Source organism: Protopterus annectens, chromosome 6.part0, assembly GCF_019279795.1.
Source record: "Protopterus annectens isolate FY-2018-M chromosome 6.part0, PAN1.0, whole genome shotgun sequence".
NCBI lineage: Eukaryota > Metazoa > Chordata > Ceratodontiformes > Protopteridae > Protopterus > Protopterus annectens.
The window spans coordinates 705,685,158-705,709,259 of record NC_056737.1 but is presented as its reverse complement, the minus strand read 5'-3'; the positions used below and the strand labels follow the sequence as shown (position 1 = coordinate 705,709,259).

The following is a 24,102-nucleotide window of genomic DNA, read 5'->3' as shown; positions in this document are numbered from 1 at the left end:
AAAGGGCAGTTTCCTGTGCTTTCTCCTATTAACCAGGTGCACTTGGGTATTCTGAGGCAGTTGCTACACAGACAACCCTCTCCTCTTACCTCCCAACACTCAGACTTGTGAGCAATGCACTTGTATCACCAAACTGAAATCTACACACTCTCCAGCCGGGTTAAGCCGCTCAACCTAAGCCCCTAAGGCTAAACACCTTGCCCAATACACTAGTCATAGGTGACACAGTAGTGAGGCACACAGATGTCCCACTCACTAAGTTGAATAAGGAGAAGGTAACAGTTAGCTGTCTGTCAGGTGCCAGAATCAGACACATAACACACGCACTCAGGTCACTCCACAACAAGTACAAGTATGACTCTGTCATTGTCCATGTGGGTGTGCATGACCTTAGATACACATCCCTGGACTACATGAAAAGAGACATTGTGGAGCTCTTGGATTATGTGGCCAGGACAGGTATGACTCTAGCCCTGAGCAGTATCCTACCGTCACCCAGATTGATACTGCAGTACAAACAAAAAAATGATTGACTTCAACATTTGGCTAAGTATTTGGTGTCATTCTAAGGGGATCCAGTATCTGTCTGTCTGGGATGACATGATTGACAGCAGACCTCGACGCTTTGCCAGAGATGGCCTGCATCTGTCACCCCTGGGTTTATGGGTACTGGCTAAGACTCTTGCCACCCCTGTAGTGCCTTTTTTTAGGTGGTGTTCCAAAGACCAAATTACCACTGTAACAGCTATAAATAAATGTAATCTGAGGATCACACTGTTCAACACTTGAAGTCTAAATCTCAAGATGCACTTGCTCGAAACACTCTTCGAAATGGAGAACATTGACATTTGTGCTGTAACGGAGACCTGGTTTAAAGCAGCAGAAAGCACCTCTGCTGCACTACCAGGCTATAACTCATTCCACACCTTTCTGCCCCAAACCCTGCACCGAAGCGCCAAAGGTGGTGGTGTCTTCATATTCATAAAGGATATGCACACCTCCAGACTAGTAGCCTAGCATAATGCATCTGAGATACTTCAGGTACAACTAACATCGGGTAAGACTTCGATCCAGGTCATAGCCTGCTATAGGTCCCCAACCATGTTCCTAGACTCTCACTCCATGTTCCTAAGCACCCTGGAATCTATCAAGGTCCAACTCAACACTCATACTAGGAGACTTCAACTACCCCTCCCTCAACTGGGTAAACTGCTCAAGCACCAATACAGTGGCCCAACGCTTCCTGGAATTTATCAGTTCCAATGCCCTGGACCAACTCATTCTGACCCCCACTAGAGGAAGCAACATCCTTGACCTGGTTATTACTAACATGGGCGACTGTTTCTCTACACCAGTAGTCAATCTCTCCCTGGTCAAATCTGACCATAACCTAATCACCATGGAAAGCCACATCTCACCCACACTCCCCGCACAGGTAACCATCTTGAAAAACTTCTCCAAAGCTGACTCTGGACTCTTAAAAATAGAGGTGGCTAACTTCACGACACCCGTGCCAATGGAAAATAGCTGCATGACTGCTGAATCATACACCAATGCACTGTACGAACATGTAAATAAATACATGGAACTAGTCATACCCAAAAGAAGCAAGATGCTCTCCTCCAAAAAAAGGAAGCCAGTCTGGTGGTCCCCTGCCATTGATAAACTCTACAACAGAAGGAAGAAACTGTTGCAGAAAAGGTTGAAGTCCCAAGACTGGAAAAACTCCCTTATTAGCCTGAACAAAATGTTGAGACCCCTCATCAAATCCTCTAAAGCCAGCTATGAAGGCAGAATTGCGGCAGACAATAAAAACAATCACAAAGCCTTTTATAGTTATATCAAGAACCTCCACGGCAGTACCTAGATTTGCTCTAAGTTACTGCACAATGGTAACTCCTATACTGAGCCAACAGATATTGCCAACATACTGGCCAACAGATTCAGTGCCAACTTTACCCCTCTCTCCCCCCTAAAGGACCAATCACAGTAACGGAAGAAAGCCAGGCACCCAGCATTACTGCAGCAGCATGTTAAAGCCTCACTGTCCAAGGCCAAGAATACAGCTACCATAGGACCCAATAATATCCCTGGCTGTGTTCTACATGAACTACAAAGGGAACTAGCACCACATCTGTGTGCCCTGTTCAGTCACAGCTTCACCTCAGTCTTTGTCCCTACCGAATGGCGCACTGCTACAGTCATCCCTCTTCATAAAGGCAGAGTGACTACAGACCCTGGGAATTATCGCCCCCATTAGCCTGATGAGTCTGATATGTAAAGCTATGGAGCACATCATCATGGACATGATTAACAAAGATATAGGAAATCCCCAAACTCTGGACCCCACGCAGTTTGGCTTTGTGAAAGGGAGATCATGCCTGCTCAACCTGGTTGACTTTTTTGAGTCGGTCACCAGGGCTGTGGATGAAGGTAAGGCAGTGCATACAGCCTACCTCAATCTGGCCAAGACCTTTGATACCATTCCTCACTCTGGAATTATTGATAAACTCACCAAACTAGACATCAACCCCTATATCACTAGGTGGGTTGCAAATTGGCTCACAGATAGAATGCACAGTGTGAAAGTAGCAAACTCCAAGTTAGACTGCCGACCAGTCACAAGTGGAGTCCCACAGGGATCGGTCCTGGGTCTTCGCCTGTTCAGCATCTACTTCTCAGAAGTCCAGGCCAACACAAAGGGACTCTGGCTGACCAAGTTCGCAGACAACTGCAAGCTGGGAGCCATTATTAACTCCCCAAGTGATGCAGACATCCTACAGAAAGGCCTCACTGAGACCAATGACTGGTGTCGAAACCATCGCCTTAAGCTTAACACCAAAAAATGCGTTGTCATCCCCTTTGGTAAAAACTCACACTAACTACCATATCGATGGGAGCCCACTGAACACTGAAAACATTATAAGACCTCTGAGGATGCAGGTTGATAGCAACCTCTCCTTCAATCACCACATTGCCAGTGTGGTCAGAAAGTCTTTCTATGTGGCACATCTCACTACCAAGGATTTTGCATCCAGGATTGAAAGAGGTCATTGTCTCTCTGTACTCTTCCTTCATTAGACCAATCATCAAGTATAATGCCCCATTTGGCATGTACCTCACTAGACACCTGCAACAGCTGGAGAGGCCACAGAAGTACCTCACGAAGAGGATCCTAGGCATTAAACACATGTCCTACACAGACAGACTCAAAAGACTCCAGCTATTCTTTGTCTCATATCACCTACTTAGAGGTGATCTCTGCTTGACTTACAAAGCCATGTCTGACCCAACTCAGTTAGAAATGCTACATCTAAAGAAATCCCAATCCCTCCACACCATACACTCCAGAGACCTCAACCTCATTACCACAATCAACAGAACATGCTGGAGGGACAGGTTCCTCACCCAGAGAATGCCCAAGATCTGGAAAAGACTTCCCATACATGTCAAGCAGAGCACCTTGCTGTCCCTCTTCAAGAGAAGTCTTGATGAGTGGATGGGTAATAAAAAGTTCACCCTGAGGATCACTCCAGTGGCTCTATTTGATAGAAGCACTGGGAATTAACGTCAAGCAGCACGATACCAGGGCACTTCTATGACCTAGGCTTGTAAAGGCTCCATGGCCATTAGTTTAGTACACACCTATGGTCCTAATAGTCTGTAAGATACTGAGTATAGTGACAGGGCTTTGACTTGGTCCATGTAGGATTTATTTTGTATCCATTATATCATTTTTGTAAGGTATCTCTCTGGGTGTTCTAGTTGTTGTATGTATCTTGGCAGATACATGATCAATGGGGCATTATACTCAAGGATTGACCTAATGAGGAATAAGTAAAGGGGGACAATGACATCCCTCAATCTAGACACAATGTGTTTGTTTATAAGCTGCACAACATAGAAAGACTTTCTTATGACAGTGAACACATGCTGGTTCAAAGTTGGGTCACTGTTCACATAAATTCACAATTCCAAAATAACTGGGTAAGACCTTAGGGATGTATTGTACTGGGGTAGTTTCCCCAGGGTAGATGACTTCCCAAAAGATACAATAATGAATTTTTTGGCACTCACTAGGCTGAATAAGGAGAAGGTTACTGTTAGCTCCCTGTCGGGTGCCAGGATCCACCACATAACACAAGCATTCATATCACTCCAGAACAAGTACAAATATGTCTCTGTCATTGTCCATGTTGGTGTGAATGACCTAAACCGTACCTCCCTGGACTACATGAAAAGAGACATGGAAGAGCTCTCTGATCACGTAGCCCAGGCCGGTATGACCCTGACCCTCAGTAGCATCCTGCCCTCACCAAGAATGATGGCACAATATAAAGACAAAATTATCAATTTCAACAATTGGCTAAGTTTCTGGTGTTATTCAAAGGGGATCCAGTGTCTGTCTGCCTGGGATGACATGCTCGAGAAGCCACTATGCTTCACTAGAGATGGCTTGCACCTGTCACCCTTAGGCTTTTGAATACTGGCCAAGGCTCTTGCCACCCCCATAGTGCCTTTTTTAGGCAAGGCTCGAAAGACAAAAACACCACCGTAAATAGCACAAGTAACAAAAACTGAGGGTAATGCTACTCAATGCCAGAAGTCTAAACCTCAAAATGCATGCACTCGAGGCACTCCTCAATATGGAGAAAATCGATATATGTGCAGTAACAGAAGCCTGGTTTAAGGGTCCAGAGAGCACCCCAGCACTACCAGGCTACAAGTCATACCATACATTTCAGCCACAGAACCCAGACCGAAATACAAAAGGCGGGGGCGTATCTATATTCATCAAGGATACCCGCACCTCCAGGTTAGTGGCACAGCACGATGCTTCAGAGATCATCCACGTGCAACTAACAATGGACAAAACTGCAATTCAAATTGTAGCTTGCTATAGATCACCCACCACGTCCCAGGACCCCAATTCCACTTTTCTGGAAACACTGGGAAACATAAAGGTCCTACCAAACACCCTAATATTGGGTGGTTTCAATTACCCAAACATTAGCTGGGAGAACTACTCAAGTACTAACTCCCTTGCCCAACATTTCCTAGAATTTATAAACTCAAACGCCCTGGATCAACTGGTCAACACTCCCACCAGAGATGACAACATATTGGACCTGGTCATCCCCAACATGGGTGACCAGTGTTTCACACCGGAAGTCAACCCCTCGCTGGTTAGATCTGACCATAAACAAATCACTTTGGATATCCACATTCTGCCCCCACCCCCAGACAAGGAAACCACCGTTAAAAACTTTTCAAAAGCAAACTTCACGTTACTTAAGACTGAGGTGAAAAGTTTCAAAGCCCCCATGCTAAAGGATAACGCTGTCCAAGCTGCAAAATCCTTTACTAATGAATTCTACGGGGACCTACAAGAATGCATGGCTCATGCTATCCCAAGCAAAACCAAGACTCACTCCTCCAAGAAAAGGAAACCAGTTTGGTGGACCCCTGCCATAAACAAGCTATACAATAGAAGGAGGAAACTAGTACAGAAAAGAGTAAAATCCCAAGAAGGGAAGACATCCCTGATCAGTATCAGCAAGAAACTACGATCCCTCATAAAATCATCCAAGGTGAGCTTCGAAAGAAAAATTGCCAAGGACTCCAAAGATAACCACAAGGCATTCTTTAGCTATGTCAAGAATCTAAGTGACAATGGTTGGAGTTAGTGCAGAGTGGCACAAAATGCACTGAACTGACCGATATCACCAACATCCTGGCAGACAGGTTCAGTGCAAACTTCACCCCCCTCTCACCCCCAAAAGAGCCTATAACCATACCAGAAGAATGTACAGCCCCTGAAATCACAGACACTCAGGTTAAAACAGCCCTTTCCAAAGCCAAAAACACAGTGTCTATGGGACTGGATGGTGTCCCAGGCTGTGTCCTACACGAGCTCAAAGATGAACTAACCCCTCACCTAAACACAGTGTTCAAACTCAGCTTCTCCACAGGCTACGTACCCATAGAGTGGTGCATAGCAACGGTTATTCCACTCCACAAAGGTGGAGCCACAACAGACCCTGGGAACTATCGCCCTATAAGCCTGACTAGCTTGGTCTGCAAGGCTATGGAGCACATCATCATGGAACTCATTAACAGATACATTGGGAACCTCCAAACACTGGATCCTACCCAGTTCAGCTTTGTTAAGGGCAGATCATGCCTCCTAATCCTGGTGGACTTCTTTGAGGCAGTTACCAAGGCTATAGACGAGGGAAAGGTGTTACACACAGCCTACCTAGACCTCACAAAGGCCTTCAACACCATTCCCCATTCTAGTATTATAGACAAGCTCACCAGCTTGAACATAAACCCCTACGTCACAAGATGGGTTGCCAGCTGGCTCACGGACAGAACCCACATGGTGAGAGTTGCGGGAGCTAGGTCTGACTCTAAACTGGTTACAAGTGGCGTTCCCCAGGGCTCAGTCCTAGGATCCCTCCTGTTTGGCATATACTTCTCAGAGGTACAGGCAAGCACAGGAGGACTATGGCTGACCAAGTTCACAGAAGACTGCAAACTAGGGGCTATAACTGACTCTCCAGCTGACACAGACATCCTCCAAAAGGGTCTCACTGAGACAGATACCTGGTGTCAAAAGTGATGGCCTCAAGCTAAATGCCAAAAAGTGCATAATCATCCCCTTTGGAAAAAACAAAGTACCCACAAACTGCCACATAGGTGGTAGTCCCCTAAATACGGAAGATGTAATAAGGGATCTGGGGATGCAAATAGATAGTAATCGCTCCTTTGATAATCACATTGCCAAGGTGGTTAGAAAATCCTTCTATGTGGCCCACCTAATCACAAAGGGTTCGCATCCAGATCAAAAGAGGTCATTGTGCCCTTCTACTCCTCACTCATCAGACCTATCATAGAGTACAACGCCCCATTTGGGGTGTACCTTACAAGACACCTGCAACAGCTGGAAAGACCACAGAAGTACCTCATCAAGAGGATCACTGGCCTCAAACAGATGCCCTATGCAGCTCGACTGAAGAAAAACTCCAGCTGTACTCGGTTGCATACCACCTACTCAGAGGTGATCTCTGCCTGACATATAAGGCCATGTCCAACAGAGAATTGATGGACATGCTCCACCTAAAGAAAACCTTATCCCCTCGAGCCACACACTCTAGGGATCTAAACCTAACCACAACAATAAATAGGATGTGCTGGAGGGATAGATTCTTGTCCCAGAGACTTCCCATACTTTGGAACAAGATTCCAGTCTACATTAGGCAGAGCTTCTCACTAACACTCTTCAAGAGAAACCTTGATGAGTGGATGGGAAACAGAAAGTTTACCCCAGGGATCACTTGAGTGGCTTTGCTGGACAGAGGCAGAGGGAACTAATCTAAGGGGGCAGCGAAAGCCAACACATTCTGGCTAGGCTTGTAAATGGCTTCAGGCAGATAGCCTAGTACCTACCTATGAACCTATGAACCTATTTAGTTTCAGTCCATGATTTTGGTCAGTGTTTTTCTTATTTGAGACAAACCTTCACATAGGATGGGCAGGTCATTTGGGGTTTAAATGACTGCTCCTTGCTTGTAGTCATCTGGAAATTTAGTCAGCCAGAGCCCTTTAATATAGGCTTTTACTTCAGAGACATAGATGCCAACCATGGGAGGTCCCAGCACTGACCCTTGGGGGACTCCACTGAAGACCGATATCATTCTGGAGGAAGTTTCCCCTATGTTGATACCTTGCACACTATTGGCAATCCAGTGAGTAATATATGGGTTTATTCTCAGTTTTTTAGCTTTTCTACTACACCTGCTGGGGCATTGTGGCTACAGCTGTGGCTAGGGCAAGACATGTGGTGTGTACTATTTTTTGCCTTCTTCCATTGCTTTGCTGACCTTTTTCTAAAACGTCCACTAGATTATGTTAGCATGAACTGCCCTTGATGACTCCAAACTGAGATGGGTTCAGTGTTTGGAGATTCCTTGAGAATTTATCGATTACTTCCTTAGTAAGACTTTCCAAGGCTTTGCATATAAGGGTGGTCAGACTTAACGGGTCTTTAATTGCCTGGGTCTGTGGAAGGTTCTCCCTTATTCGGTGGAATGACTGCAACTATGCTCCATTCACCTCTTACAAATATATATTTAAAATAAATTATGTATATTTAAATTTTTATGTATATTTATATACTGTTACCATTTTATATTCATAAACGGTTGACATTCAGAATGTAGACACAGAGAAGGGTAATATAAGAATGTAGACAGAGGTGAGTCAGTTGGTATTATGTGCTTGTGTGAGTGTTACATACATGCTTACATGTATTTCAAGCATGGGCATTAATGCCCTTCTAGCCTGCCAATATACCAGCACAGTTGTTCACTTAATAAGTGTCCAGGTTGTTCAGAGAACCAATTAGTCCACTTCTCATTCCTATAGAATCTTCTACATATGTTCTCTGTTGATTTTGTGCTACTTTTTTGATAACCCCAAACTTTCCAGAGGTAGTTTCTTCTAAATGCCCTAGATACTTGAATAATGTCTCCAGGTCTCCTCTTAAATATCCATGTGAGACACTGTAAAAATTCAGATATTTTAGTCTTTCATAGTAATTTAATTTTTCACATATGTGGATACATGGTATATATTGGTATATTTCCGCTACACTCTTTCCAGTTTATTCATGCTTATTTTCTTATAAAATTTCCATATTGTTATTCCATACTCAAGTTTAAGTCTAATGTAACTAAGAAAAAACAGAAAGGAAATAGCAGCAGATAAAAGTTCAGTTACAAAGACAGATTGCAAAAGGATGTCAAAAATCCATGGGTGGTTTAAAAACATAGATTTATTTGTTAGATAAAAATAAGATTTAACACTTTCATCCACTTAACCTTATAATGGATTTCTTCAGAACCAAGTTTAGCTTATACCAGACTTAAGGGTCTGTATGACTCTGGATTTGTCTTACTCCCCTTTCCATTAAAGACAGGTTTAATAAGTATATGTCTCCAATCTTAAGGAATCTCCCTTAATTTATATGAGCTAGTAAATAATAGATATAATGGTATCTCTCTTGTAATTTCTCTTTTAATTTCTTCAAATCTTTTGGCTTTCTAATACCATGATGGGAATGGAACCCCATTCCTAAGTCAAAGTACAATCAAAGTTCATGAAATTAGTACTGTTTCTTTGATGTCAGCCAGAAGTACTCTTTGCAGCACCCGCAGTATGCCCTGTAATGAATCTTCTGCACTACGTATGGGGTTACATATAGTGGTAGCATATCTAAATATGATTGTAGATTCTTTGTTATAAGACCCATTGCATTGCTCCTACTAGTATTGGAATTGTCTGGGTATCCTTCTTCCACATTGCTCTTGTTTCTGCCTGCACATCCTGGTATTTTATAACTTTGTGTCTCTCTGTATGCAAGACACTGTAATCACTGGGTGTGGCGATTTCAATGATCAATGCTACTTTTGTCTTCTTTTCATGGACCACTGTATCCGGTTTTCTCACATCTATCATTTGCACTGTTGGTAATGGGTGATCCCATATGATGTAAAGTTCATCATTCCTCTATGATGCTTTGTGGCTCATGTTTCCAGTGTTTTTTAGCCACTTCAGTACCGTAATGTTTGCACAATCCCTAGTGCAACAGTCTTGCCACATTACTATGCCTTTCAGTATACAGTCATTCTGCCATTAGTATGTCACAACCAGCAACAAGGTGTTTCACTGTTTCCAATTCGGTTTTACAAAACCTACATTTGTCTCTTTCTCCCAAATGTTCAATGAACTTTGTAAACCATTGCGTACATAGCCCACTATCTTAGGCCACCAATATTAACCTTTGATCTCTTGGTTTGAATTTGCCTCTCCTTAACCATTCCTGCATTCATTTCTGATCAACATGTTCTTCCAGAAATTTTATATACTTTCCACATTTCTTGCCTTCTCATCTGGTCCTTCACCTTTGTTTTTGACACATTTAGTTGCTGCCTGACTTATCTACTTCTGGTTTGATTTCCATTCCTGCTTGATATCAATATGCTTCTTCTAGCTTAAACAGAAAAGTCATTTTATATTTATTCTCCTTATACTTCAAAACTTTAACTACATTGGGGTCTTGTGAGGTCAGAAGTGTGCAGTCCCATGACTCCAGATCTATACATGTAATCAGTTTCAAAGAGGCCCATCCCTCCTTCGGAACGGGGAATATCTAATCTTGCTATGCACTCATTTTTATAAATCATTTGGTGAGCATGAAGCATCCTTCTTGTTTTCCTATCTAATCTATCCAACACGTTTTGGGGCCAGTCAATCACTCCAAAAGTGTTAAGTTAGAACGGGAAGAGCAAATTGGTTTATAGCTTGGATTTTGTTCTTAGATGTCAACGCTGTTTTCAGGATTAATTTAAGTCTTCTAAAGTATTCCTGACTAAGTTTTATTCGCATTTGTTCAAGTTTTATTGTTGATCCTTCACCAGTTCCCAAATATTTATACACTCCGTCTTGTTCAAGTTCTGTTATATCACATTCTTGTCCCAAACTGATGTTTTCCTGGTAGTGCAATGTTCCTGCTTTAAAGGTTGCTTTTGCACATTTATCAAGACCAAATGACATTATTATATCATCTGAAAAGGTTTTGATAGCTTGCAGTTGTGCTTTCAGTTCCTCATCTGATGAGCTGTACAGTTTTAAATCATCAACAAAGAGAAGATGAGAAGTCTTTACACTTTGCTGTTTTCTATGAGCCAAATTATAGCCATGATCTAAGCCATTAAGTAGATAGCTTAATGGGTTAAGGGCAAGGCAGAATAGCAGTGGTGATAGTCTCACCCTGGAATATCCCCCTTCGAACTTTTATCCCTGGGATAATAATTTGTCCTTTATCATGGTGGTTGTTTTTATCTTCGTTAATTGTAGAGTGGTCTGCCACTGTCTCATGGTCACTGTAATGTAGTCGATCAGTGTAGGATGTACCTTATACATTTTTAAGCTCTCTTTTATCCATGAATGTAGATACTATCAAATGCTTTTTTGTAGTCAATCCATACCATACTTAGATTCTTCCCCTTTTTGCAGTTCTCCACTATGACTGTATTTAACAAGAAATTATCCTTTGTTCGATATGATTTTCCTTTATTACCCTTTGTCGCCTCACAGTAAGACGTTGTTCTGTTCTATTCTCAGAGCGTCTTCTGTGTGGCGACATGCGTGAATGGGCGTACCTTCATTGAAGGTTGTGCATCAAGGCTGGCGACCTGGCACGTAAAAATCTACTGCCAATCATTAGTGGACCGGAGTTCCGCTGTGGCGACCCCTAACCGGGAAAAGCCAAAAAGACACAACAACAACCCTTTTGTTCTACTGCCATAATTGAGTTTTCTTCTACGTTGACTATAAACTCTGTTGGCATCAATTCCCATGTATAGTTTATACATCGTCAGAAGGCAAGTTATTGGTCTATAATTTTTATGGCACCTTTCAGGTTTACTCTTAAGTAGGAGCATTGTTTTTCCTGTTAGCCAGGTTGGTATCTGTTCAGAGTGGGCATATACATAGTTCTTACTCATGGTTAAATCTTCATGCAAAGATGTTAATACTTTTAACCAAAAGTTAGGTAGGAGTTTTCCAGTTAGAGACTTTTCTTAACTTTGTTTCTGTCTCTCTGGCTGTTACTTCATCCCATTTCATATCCTGTACCTTAAACTTCTTATTCTTTCTTTTACTTCTCTCCATTTGGCATATTTTTGTCATGTTCCACAGGATCTTCATAAATACTTCTCTAAAATGTTTCTAGTTCTTCTTTTTCTGGTGGTCTTTCAATTCCTTTTACCTTGTTTCCTTCTTCTCTGTAAAAGTTCTTTGGGTCATTAATACATTAATAGATTGCTTATTTTGTACTTTTCCTTTATATTTATCTGTGTATCTTCTAAGTTTTTTCCACCTGTGCTGAGATTTATAGTTTTGTTATTTGCGATAGCGCATGATAGATCCTGGTCTGTTCTAGTACTGCGCATTGCTTTTATTACTTTTATCTTTCTTAGTATTTTTATTGATCTGTTCCCTCTTCCATATTCTTCTAACAGTGACACTTCTTGTCTTAATTGCTTTATAGTTTTCTCTGTTCGATACTTCCATGATAGTATTCAATTTCTCCCCTCCCTTTCCCTAATTACCCTGTGTTCTTTTGGTAGAATTTTGTCAGTTATTAATTTAGCTGCACAGTAATATATCCTGTTTACATCTGTTATATTGCATGGATCTCTGTGCACATTCTTAATTACTGTATTCATTTGTTTTATCAAACTTCTGACTTTTTGGGTTTCATTGATCTTCTGCAGTCTGTTTCTTTCATTGATTTTTATATCTCTGTCTAGCTCTATTAAATCAAGCAAGTCTTCTCTTAGGTCATTTTCTTCTAAACTGAGGGCACATTTTTTGTTTTCCATTTCCATAGCATCTTCCTGTGGCACATTCTCTTAAATTTCATTCTGTGCCATCAGCTGCTATGTCATATGGGAACTCACTGGCCAATTACTTCTCAGCATTGACTGTGTTCGAGTTTCCACAGTTTCCTGTTCCTTCCCTTGCAGTCCAGTTTCAAGTGAATGTTTAGACTGGTTTTCTGTGGAAGGCTACACACTATCTTCATATGGCACCTGACCAATTGCTTCCCATTTCACTGGTTTCCCCTTAATTTGGATAACCATTGCTAACCATTGTGGTGCTTTCTGAATTAGATTTTCTACACTGAATCCTTCACTTTGCAGGTACTCCATAACTTCAGTTTCTATTTCTTTAACTTCTCCATTGATAATTTCCTTTTATACTTTTCATCTGTCTTCTTATTTTTTGTACTGTAAAGTTTTCCATGTCCAGATTCCTTTGCCTGTATTTCTCTTCAAATGTCGTTGGTGCTGCTCTTTTTGTATTGGTTAGTTTTGGTTACTCCTTTGCATAAACATTACACCATATTAAATCTGTTTTTTCTTTCCCATGTCCATATTTCGTCTTCAAATGTCTCCTGATCTTCCAGCATCTCCTTACTTTGGGGACTCACTCCATCATGCTGTGATGTAACCTGTGTTAGATCTTCTACACCAAATCCTTCATTTCACAGGCATTCCATAACTTCAACTTCTGTTTTTTTAACTTCTGCTTTACTAATCTTCTTTTCTACGTTCCCTCTTTGATATTATTTGATACTGTAAATTTTTGCTCAAGTGTTCTCTGGTCATTGTTACTAATTCCATCTCCTCCCTGTGCTTTGTTTGGATCCAGTTTGCATATTTCTTTTTCATTATAATCTAATTTGATTTCAGTATCTGAGGTTACCTAGAGTTCACTATGACAATTTATCACCCTCTTTGTGAATCCAAACTGCTTTTCATAAAATTTTGTAAATGCATTTATAATCTGTTGTGTCTGAGAGTAAATTTTAAAATCTATACACAGTTTACCAATCTGTATGTCTTTACTCCTTCCACATCTTATGTATGTATAAACTGGTTTCTTATTATGATCAATATCTTTATATGAATTGTCTTCAATTTTTTCTTGATCTCATCTCACACTATGCTTAATTTGTCTGTCCAGCTTGTTTATTTCAGTTTTGAAAGTTGTACTTTGACCTCTTTTCCATTTCTTATTTCTTTGTCTCTCACCTTAATCAAGTATCTTGTTCTTATGGAAATATATCCTCCTGGTATTGTGTGCCTAGATCCAGATGTTAAACATTTTTTTTTTTTTGCATTCAAACAATTTCTTTTTCAAAACTTTGTATGAAGTAAGTCATTTATTTAGGAACCCAAACAATGTCTGATACGTTGAATTCCTTGGTAGTTTTTTTTTTTTTTACAAACCGAAACAGTTGCTGCTCCTAAACATACATTGTGAATAATTCCTTTACTAACGCTGTTGAATCAATACTATTCTGGTCTGGTTCAGGTAAAATGTATGTCCACAGCCTCTATTATTCTGTTGGTACATTAGGGTTAGAGTAAGGGTTAGATAGGGGGATAGCTTTAGCGTTGTGTTTGTTGGTGTGTGTGTGTGTGTGGGGGTGTGTGTTTGTGTGTCTTTGTTTCTGTAACTCAACCTGTCTTATGTAGTGGTAATGTTGCAGAAAAGACTTTTCCTGAGGCAAGCAGCAGTGTTAGAGTTGGGGAGTCGTAAGTGGGGCAGGGTTAGGGTTAGTACATATTAATGAGGCATGTCAAAGGGGTGAAGCAGCATTTAAAGGTGTCAGAGTATGCCCAAATAGAAGGCTTTCATCTGCAATGAGATTTGCAAATAGCCTAGATGTTCTTCATTCCACATTGCTGCAGTCCTAACCATTGGGTAGTCCGCTGTCCAGTCGGCCCGAATACCAAAGTATATGGCTGACGTCGGTCAAGGCGCATTAGACTGACGTCAGGACGTCAGGGTACTAATGCGCATGACCGACGTCATATCCTCAGTCTTTTTTGCCGCATGGTCCGATGCGGAAGCAGTTTTAAAGAAAATGGAGGACAAGGCTAAGTCTATGCAGACTGTTAAAGATTTTTTGCAGGTGCAACCTCCGAAGTTTAGCAGAAATTGGCCTACTAAGGGATGGACATATCCTGCTTATGATTCCCAGTCTAGGGGTAGGTCTAGACGTGGTAGGGGCAATGAGTTGTCTGAGCTTAACAACGTTTTTTGCATTAACTGAAGAAAAAATGTTAAGTCTGAATACATATTTAAAGGTTGAGCAGTTTTCCCACTGTACCCTGGTGTGCTGTAATCTGAAAAAAAAAAAAGCTTTTGTGCATCTGCAAGTCTTGGCAAGATACTTACCCATCCTATAAATAGGTAAACATCCATCTGGTGTATATTGTCTCAAATTATTGTTTTGTAACTGCATTTGCTATTGGCTGTTGATAGCTTCCAAAACCTTAAATGTTATGGTTATGAGTGTTGTAACAAACTATCCTCACTGTTCTGCATATGATTGCTGTAAAACAATGAATCCAAACAGGACCCCTGGTATACCTCAGCATTAGGTGCTTGTGTAACACAATGCTTATCGTATTGATAAAGCAAGGAACTGGAGTATAAATGATGGAAACATGACAGCTGAATGACTGTAGTTTAAGCATGTCCCAGTCCAATAAAGCAGTTCTGTGGAAAACCATCTCCTGCAATCCTGACTTGCCCTGTTCCCTATGGTTGTGTGACTGTGGAGTTATTATATTTGTTAAAAGTTGTGGGGGATCCCCTCCTCAGATAGGCAATGTAGGTTCAATTTCACTGAAAGTGGTTTTCAGTGGAACTGTTTTGCAGGAATGGGACTCACTGAAATTGTAGTAAGTGAGCTGACTTGAATTGGAAATGATTTGTGCTGTAAGATGATTTGGACTAACAGTTATAGTATTGGGGGGAATAGTGCAGCACAGGAGAGTGAACTATATATCCAATATGGGAAACCAGTATGAATGGAGAAGGAGGTGGGGAATTTGAGAGGGATATGGAGACAGATTGATGTGCAGTAGGTGAGGAGTTGTATTGTGGCTCAGGCACAGAGTGGAACTGCAGCTTTCAGGTTGTAAGAGACTGAAAATGCAGTAGCTGTATTGATCACGAGGCACAGAGGAGTGTATTGCAAGAATGGTAGGGATATTGGTAGGACTACATAAGAGGATTAGTAGGAGATAGTTTAAAAGTAATGGTGCTAATGTGATAGAAAAAAAAATAACGAGTCAGGAAAAATGTATGGAAAAAGCACTGTTAAAACAGGATAGGTTTGGTCAGCCGGCACTAACAGGAGTGCAATAATGTGATGGTAAAGTATGAGAACTTGGCATCAGTGGAATATCTGAGGAGATTAATTATCTAAAAATATGGCTGAGAGGTACAGAAGAAAGAAACTACTGAGACTATTGTTTAGGTAATAAGTGTGCATAATGAGAACCATAAGAGGAGTAAAACTTCTGCTAGACCAGTACTGGGCCATAAAGGAAGAATCCATAGGTCTAATATAGGTAGTATACAGAGAATGAATAAAATAAAACAAAGTAAATAAATAAATAAAGGAAAGGAAAAGATGAATAATAAAGGAGGACAAAAAAACAAATGGGGAAGGAACATAATATTGAATAAATCTACGGTTCATTTCTTGTGATTTATTCTGTTACACAATAGTTTATTTGGTTTTGTGGTTTAAAAGCAGAGCAATTTAAATGGACTCACTATGAGGCCTAGTGCTGGACAGACCGAATAAAACTGTTAAGCAGTAATAATGTCTGACGGGATGTGTTATTGGGGAAATAATGCCTACCTGGGGGGGCGGCATTGGACCTCTCCACCCCATGGAAGGTCATTACTTTCCTAATAACATCAACCCTGGAGGGCTGTTAAATTGTTTCATATTTGCCTTTTTACTGTATATATTTTTTTATGTAAAGTAGACCGTCATCTAATGTTTCAAATTTGCTGTTGGAAGAAATATTTTACATCCTAAATATGTGATATAAGTAGTTAATATCAACATAGAAACACAGACACACATCACACACACACACACACACACACACACACACACACACATGCTGCTTTCATGTGTTAAATACAAATCATGATTGAAGGAATGAAAAGATATGCAGTTAATTAATTACCTTTTGTATCCATTGCTTGTTTTTCTCTCCCTCTTTTCTTGCTCCCACTTTCTTTTGCCATTTCTTATTTCTGGTTTTACGCTTTACCCTCCCCAGTAGCTGCATTTAAGACAAGAAAAACAGCTCTGCTTACTTTTGCAAGTATTAACTCTTACAAACAGTAGTGTGTTCCTTAGCTTTGAAATATTTCCATAGAAGTCCTTTCGTTTTCTAAGCTGCTTTCCCTGGTGAGGTTTGCATTTATTCCAGGGAATATGTCTGTTTAAATCCATAGGATACCTTTGATGACATTTTTACCTAGGTGGTGTAAAGATAGTCATCTCCAGCTTTAGATTTTCCAACACTGTTTTCTTTCTTTGTTTTAGAGGGCTGAATCTGCACTTAAAAGGAAAATGGAGCAAGTAAAAGAACACTTTTCAAAAAGGAATGAAAATCGTTTTGAGTTTGGCGACAGAATAAAAGAAATGAACCAGGAACTTGACCAGACTGCATTGTCTCTTAAAAATGCAGAGACATTATTAAATTCTTTCATTACTTTGGACTGTCCAGTGGTTCTTTGCACGTTGCAGGTAACTTAAATGTTAAGTTTGCCTTAATTAAAGCAAAATAGTAAGGAACCTGCATGTAAGTATAAATACATTTTGATGTATAAGTCACATAATTTGTCAGGGTGGAGTTAAGGGCTGTACTTCTCTTATATTGCAAGTTATGAGCTAGAATGCAGAATTCTATAATGTACACAAGCCATGCTGTTTCCTGAAAAATTATTTCCCAGTTACTGTGTGTGTAGCTGTAAAGCACTGCAAGTCACTTTGGTTTGTACTGTAACAACAGATGAAGATACAGCTAAGTTAATTAGTTTTATGAGTTGATTCTAAGATAATGACACACCACTGAGCAATGGAAACATCAAGGGGACAACTCTACGTCATCTTTCATAAAGTGTAGAATATATGGTACAGTGGAAATATGACTAATGGCTAGCTACTGAAATGTCTAAAACTCAAAGTGCAGAGTGTTGAGATGCCAAAAAATGACAGGAGAAGAACAAATGTTGATCATTGCTCCTTTCCTCTAAACTTCTTTTTTGCAGGGGGCAACCCCCCCCCCCACAAACCCAAACTTATATATACCAACTCCGAGATCACCATACCTCAGAGAAAAGGGAATATTCTAGGAAATTGACATCTCAGACTTGGTATATGTAAGTCATTTCTTTTTTCTGCCATTTAGTCTCTATGTTTTGAGACTCACTGTAGCGGGTTCTAACATTTCAAATGGTTACCGTAATTAACTTTAGTGTTATAGAAGTGTCACACATGGAGAAAAGTGACATGAATTAAAAGCTTAATTATTCAGCTGCCCCATGATATATGAGTAATTGCTATGCCATAGTATAGCAGTATGCTCCTCAAAGAAGATAATAAAATAGTAGGGAGGGACTGGAAGGTACTGATGTAGTCTAAGTGAAGAAGTTGCAGCCCACTTAATCAGCATCAAATGTGGCACAGGGTAACAATGCTAATACTGTCTCATATAGTCTGTGCTATATGAAAGTCGGACAAAAAGAGAGAACAGGTCTCCAGCTGGAAATGATAGGCAAGAACAGTGGTACTTCTCATGGAGATATACAAGCACTACTGACAAATGCATTTACCTGCAGAAGGAAATTGAATTTTCAGCAGGTGATGTCTTGCAAATACACTGTCATGTTGAAAAACAATTAGGAGCCAGTAGAATCAGCCAGAGTGTTAAATTCAGGTATGTTTTCTTTTAATACTGATTTTTGTTAATATTAAAATAGATTTCCAAGGTGGTTGCAAACTGATCATCAGCTTAATATCTTCCAGTATGAAAACAGAAACTGAGAAACAACAGCCAGTGATATTGTCAGCTTGAGTAAAATTCAGTTAGTAAGTATACTGCCTGGATACCAGCAAAGAAGAATTTTAGAGAACCTGAAAAAGTGAAGAGAAAACACTGGGTGGGAAGAATCCTGCAGTTGTTCGGCAACAATCAGTTAAAGCTCCAGCTTTGGTACAAGACAAGACTTCCAGTAACGTAGAGGAAAAAAATAAGTCCAATGTGCTCAGAGTTGATTAAAATAAATGAGATATTGAAAGAATGTATCAACTCCTATAATAAAACGCTGGAAAAAGGAAGAAACTTAAAAAAAAACTGTTCAGAGGAACTGATAAAACTGCTAAAATCAGAGATCAAAATGAAGAAAGGCTGGGCTGAGTATGAAACTGTTCAAGAAGAGCTGTTTCAGAAAAAAAATGGTAGAGTTAGAGAAAAAAGAGCATGCAGAAAAATACTGAGATGTTCTGCTGTGCCAGAGAAACTGGAAAGAACAGACTGTATTAATTTTATGAAAGCACAAATAAGTAACTGGGCTAGAATTCCACAGCAGGATGTGTTAACTGGAAAGGCACATTGTGTGTATGCTCCAAACCTGGCCTTAAGAAAGCAGCCATAACCTGAATTCATAAAGATCAGTCACACCAGCAGAAAGAGTAGCTCCTGTCAAAAACATGGCAGAAGGGCATAGTATTAAAAACTGAACACAGTAGAGTATTTGTGGAAAATAATTATTCACTGTACACCAGGCAGAAGAGAAGCCAGTTTATCCCAGCAATCGGGGAGTGTTGAGAGGCAGGTGTGAGATTCAAGCTACTGTATCCAGATGTCTTCAGAATATTTTTTACTGTGGAGGGTCAAAGTAATTTTTTGATGCAGAACAGGCTAAGGGAGAAATACAAAAGTTTGCTCAAGAAGTTGTGAGCCATCAAGCAGGAGACTCTGGATTTCATTCTTCTGACGGTAAGGCTCATAGGGAGAATTTGCCAGTAAAACCTTTCTTAGTCTTCCAAATAAAATGCTTGAAGGATTGAAAAAAGCACAGGAGTTGTGTATAAGAATTGGGAGTACCTTGGAGAGAAGACTGGACTTTTGTTGACTTTGTTAAACTTGTGGGTGCATTGTAAGGGTTCCTATTAGAAGAACAAAAGTCCAAAATATCGAACAGCTGTATACGTGAGAATGCCATTCATCAACATGTTTTTTGTGAGCTTGCGGTACAGTGAAGATAAGAAAATTTGCCCTTTCCTCACTGTAGTGTGATCTCCGAGTTGGCATATATAATTAGTGGGGTGTGGGAGGGGTTCAGCCCCCCACAATAAAGGGTATGAAGTCCGGCATTTTCGCTGTTTACAGCATTCAATTATATGAACTTTTGTTCATATAATATAGACCCCACTGTAAAGCATATACTCTACATTATATCTTTAATGTTTAGGAGTTTAGAAGGACAGGAAGGGGAAAACAGACATAACTGTAAGTAAAACAATTGTTTTTATTAGTATTTGCATAAAATATTTCATGATGCACATTGCAGTTTTGTAGTTTGCAGCCAGGGATATTTTAAATGTGTGGCGGTAGTCTTTTCAGTGCCTGTTGTATGTGTTAAAATAATAAACATGTAATTTTTAGTTGTAAGAAATATAGATTTTACAGTATAAAATGAGAAAAAAGGCTGAACAGAAGCAAGTTTAAGTTAACATAATGCTATGATCAGGACAGCTGGGGTGGGTGTGTGATGTAAAAACATATTAATTATATTATATGTAGAATTATATTATATGTAGAACTACTGAATTCTCTTGTTTTTACAAGGGTGGATATCTAGATTAATGTCCTTGGCTTAAGTTAACACTTTTTTATAAGTAAATAGGCTTGAAAAATAAGACAAAACGATAAAAGCCTTGAAAATGTTAATCTAGTATCTGCAAAGATATTAGACTGTTTTTATTTTTTCCTTTAGTGAATTTTCTCAGTAACAGATAAGAGGTCTGCAGTTGAAGGCAGTATTCTGTTCTGAGTGAAATTTGTAAAGATTTCTTCAAGCATCTGTAAATTGTTAGCTTCTTTTTTCATTCCTATTTTTACAATGAGGGGTTTATATCACATTATCGAGTTTTCAGAAAAAACAAAATACATATGTCTGTCTGAGTTTCTTAAAACTTGAAAGAAAAAATATATACATTTTGCAGGGAGCAAGACCCTTCTGCACCTCCACATCCCCTGCAAATTATATGCAATTATGTATACCAACTGTGAGATCACCCCCACAAAAATGTAGATTTTTTTTTTGTTTTGAGTTTTAACATATGGTCCTGACCATATGAATTTCAAGTTTCTGAAAACTCGATAATGTGATATAAACCCACATGGAGACAAGCTGTCTGCAGGTGCAAGCAACTAATATTCTGAGTTCTGAGCATTCTTTGCTGAGAGAAATACAAAATTTAAAGGTACAATGACAAGCAGTTTTGTGAAAAATAAATCTTAAAATTAAGGAAAGTGAATAAGAGATAGTAGCCTCCCCGGCAGCCTTAATACATTTAATGCATTTAATAGAACAAAGCATAATTTAGTTTGTTTAAAGACAGCCAGTGTACTTTTTTAGGATTAAAAGTTAATGTTTTCTACAAGTTGTTTTTCACATTTGAGAGGAGAATAGAGATACGAAAGTAACAGACAGCAATCAGTGTAAGTGGGAACGCAAGCTGTAACATACACTTTTTAGCATGGATAATCTTAATATAAGTTTAATTTATGCCTGTGGGTGAAGCTGTTGATTTGGGGCTATTGTCCCTATGTGTGTATGTGTGGGGGGTTAAACTTAATTTGTTAAAATGTACATAGTTTGAGTTTGACCTAAGATTATAGGGGAAGGGCTGTTCTGAAAATGTAATAATTTTTTTGTTTGGTTATTATTAAAAGAAAAAGTCTTCAGCAACTTGACATAGAGGTTCAAATGGAGATGAGAAGAAAGTACTGTATAAAAGATCATCCTGCCAAATGTATGTGTGCATATAAGGCAAAAGTTGGAAATACACATTAAAAAAAAACTGTCATTATAGCAAGTGGGAAAATTGCTTTTTATCATAATGATTACTCTAGCCACAGTATCTTGGAATATAAATGGCCTTACAGTTATAGACAAAAAGAAAAGAGTACTGAATTATATTAAGAAATGCAGAGTACAAATAATAGTGCTGCCGAAGACATTAGGAAAGAAATTAGCACAAATAAAGGATTTCAGAAGGGATATTCAGCAGAGTATCAGGGACAAAGGAAAAGCGGAGTAATTATACTGAAAAAACAGACCAGAAAACTGTCAAAGCAGGAAAGACCATAAAAACACACACCAGAGCCATGATCCACATTATCCAAAAGTATTTACTGATGCACCTAGTACCTTGGCTGTATTTTTTAGAGTAATTATACTGATTGCCAGAGAGGCTCCAATAGTGATAGAAGAGGAAAAAAAAAACAATAATGGTAGATTTGTGGTAGTAGGGGCTATTGACAAGGAAGGAAAATTATGGTGGTGAGTCTTTACATTCCATCAAAAACTGCTATTATGGAGCTTAAGTAAATTTTGGGAGAAATAATCAGCTTTCAGCAGGGAATATCACTTGTAGGTGGGAACTGAAACTTGATTTGCAACATTGAGGATGTGTTGGGGGACCTAGAAGAGAAAATTAACAAATGAGTATAGATTTATGAAGAGATTTATGAAAACTATTGTTATGGAAGATGCAAATTCAGTAGCAACTCACCGTTTCATAGGTTCATAGGTTTGTAGTAGGCTAATGAACCACTATGGCCTTTTAAGGCTCGCCGTGCATCCCAAATCTCTGACAAGTTCTGGAATCCTTGATTAAGTTTAAGCAGAGGCTTGAGAGATGAAACATTTCACAAGCAGGGGCCTAAGTCCATTACAGACATAGGTGCTAAACCAGGGATGAATTTCCTGATCCCCTTCTAATTGTCCAAGTTACACTTAAATTGGGTTAGGGAGGAAATCTGCTTCACATGGATGGGGAAACTGTTTCAGAGGAGGGGTAGATTCTGAGGTACATACCTGTTTCTTCAGCAGGTCCTATTAATATTACAGGCAGGGTTTAAGTCTTTAGAATGGGTCATTATTGTGATGTTTGTTTTTCAGATATGCAGGAGGTCCATTAGTGTGGGATCAGGCAATGCTTTGTATGTCAGGCATATATCTCCCCTCAAAAGCCTGTAGGAGACGGAATACAAGGATAGAGCCTTGAGGCAGTCTGCACAGGACATGTTACTTACTTCCTGTATTCTTTTAGTGATGAATGTCTGTGGACATTCCAATTGTTGGATGAGCATGGTTAGGTACATACCAAAGGGGGCATTGTACTCAATGATAGGTCTGATGAATACTGAATATAGTGAAACAATGACCTCCTTGGACCTAGATGCCATACCTTTGTTTATAAATTACACCACTTGAATGATTTCCTCACTACTGTGGACATGTGATGATCAAAGACTGGCTGACTATGTGTGCCCCAAGATCCCTGACTACTGAGTCAACTGTTAGGGTTGCAATGTCAATATGATAGTTACCTGGGGTGGATCACGTCCCGAAGGATACTGAAATGCATTTCTTGGCATTTAGTTTTAGTCCATGACTTTGACACAAGTTATTTGTCTGTGTCAACCCTTCTTGGAAAACATTAGTGCTGATGGGGGATTCTGTGACTGCTTCTTATTTGCAATTTTCCTCCAGTTTGGTTAGCCAGATGTCCTTGATAGTAGTCTTGACTTCAGAGAAATGCCAAAAAGGAGTGGTCAAAGGACAAATCCCTGAGGGACTTCACTTGTGACAAGCCTCTTTGTAAAGGTGAACTCCCCAATTCTAACTTCTTGGGTCCTGTCTGTGAGACATCTGGCTATCTGCTGGGTGACATAAGGGTTTATACCTAACCTCTTGAGATTATCAACAATACCCAAATGTGGTCTTATGTCAGATGTCTTGGAGAGGTCAAGGTAGGCAGCGTGAATCATTTTGCACTTATCCATTGCTTTGATGACATACTCAAACAAGTCCACCAGATTGAGTAGACTTAACCTGCCATTGACAAAGCTAAATTGGGTTGGGTCCAATGTCTGGAAGTTTCCTATGTCTTTATTGATAATTTCCATGATATTTACTTCTATGGCTTTGCATGTGAGACTAGTGAGACTTATGGGTCTGTAGTTTCCAAGATCTGTAGATGGCCCACCTTTGTGTGGAGGGCTGACTGTTGCTGTTCTCCATTTGTGAGGCACAAAGCCTGTTTGGAGGTTACAGTTAAATAACAGTTCTAGAGGGCCTGACAAGTCAATTTTTATGCTGCTTAGAAGGTGTCCTGGGATATTGACTGGGCCCATTGATGCAGTGTTCTTGGCCATTGAACATTGAGGACCTATTCCCTAGTGATAGAAGCGGGGGTTATATTTGTTGGTATTTCCTGAGGAAAGGTTGAGGGGGAGAGAGGGTTAAAGTTAGACCTCACTTTGGATGCCAGTAGGTTTGCTGTATGTTCTGGATTAGTGTAGGTAGCTCCATTAATAGTGAGCCCTGCACAAAATTGTGTTTTGC

General features: G+C 39.8%; 1 protein-coding gene across 1 annotated transcript in view; it reads left to right on the top strand.

The window, feature by feature from the left end:
* Positions 1–24,102, top strand: part of SYNE2 (spectrin repeat containing nuclear envelope protein 2) — a 3,814,665-nt gene that overhangs the window by 1,117,301 nt on the left and 2,673,262 nt on the right. The window contains exon 29 of the mRNA XM_044073561.1: positions 17,003–17,206. Coding sequence (XP_043929496.1) covers positions 17,003–17,206 — 204 coding nt within the window. The remainder of the gene's footprint in view (positions 1–17,002; positions 17,207–24,102) is intronic.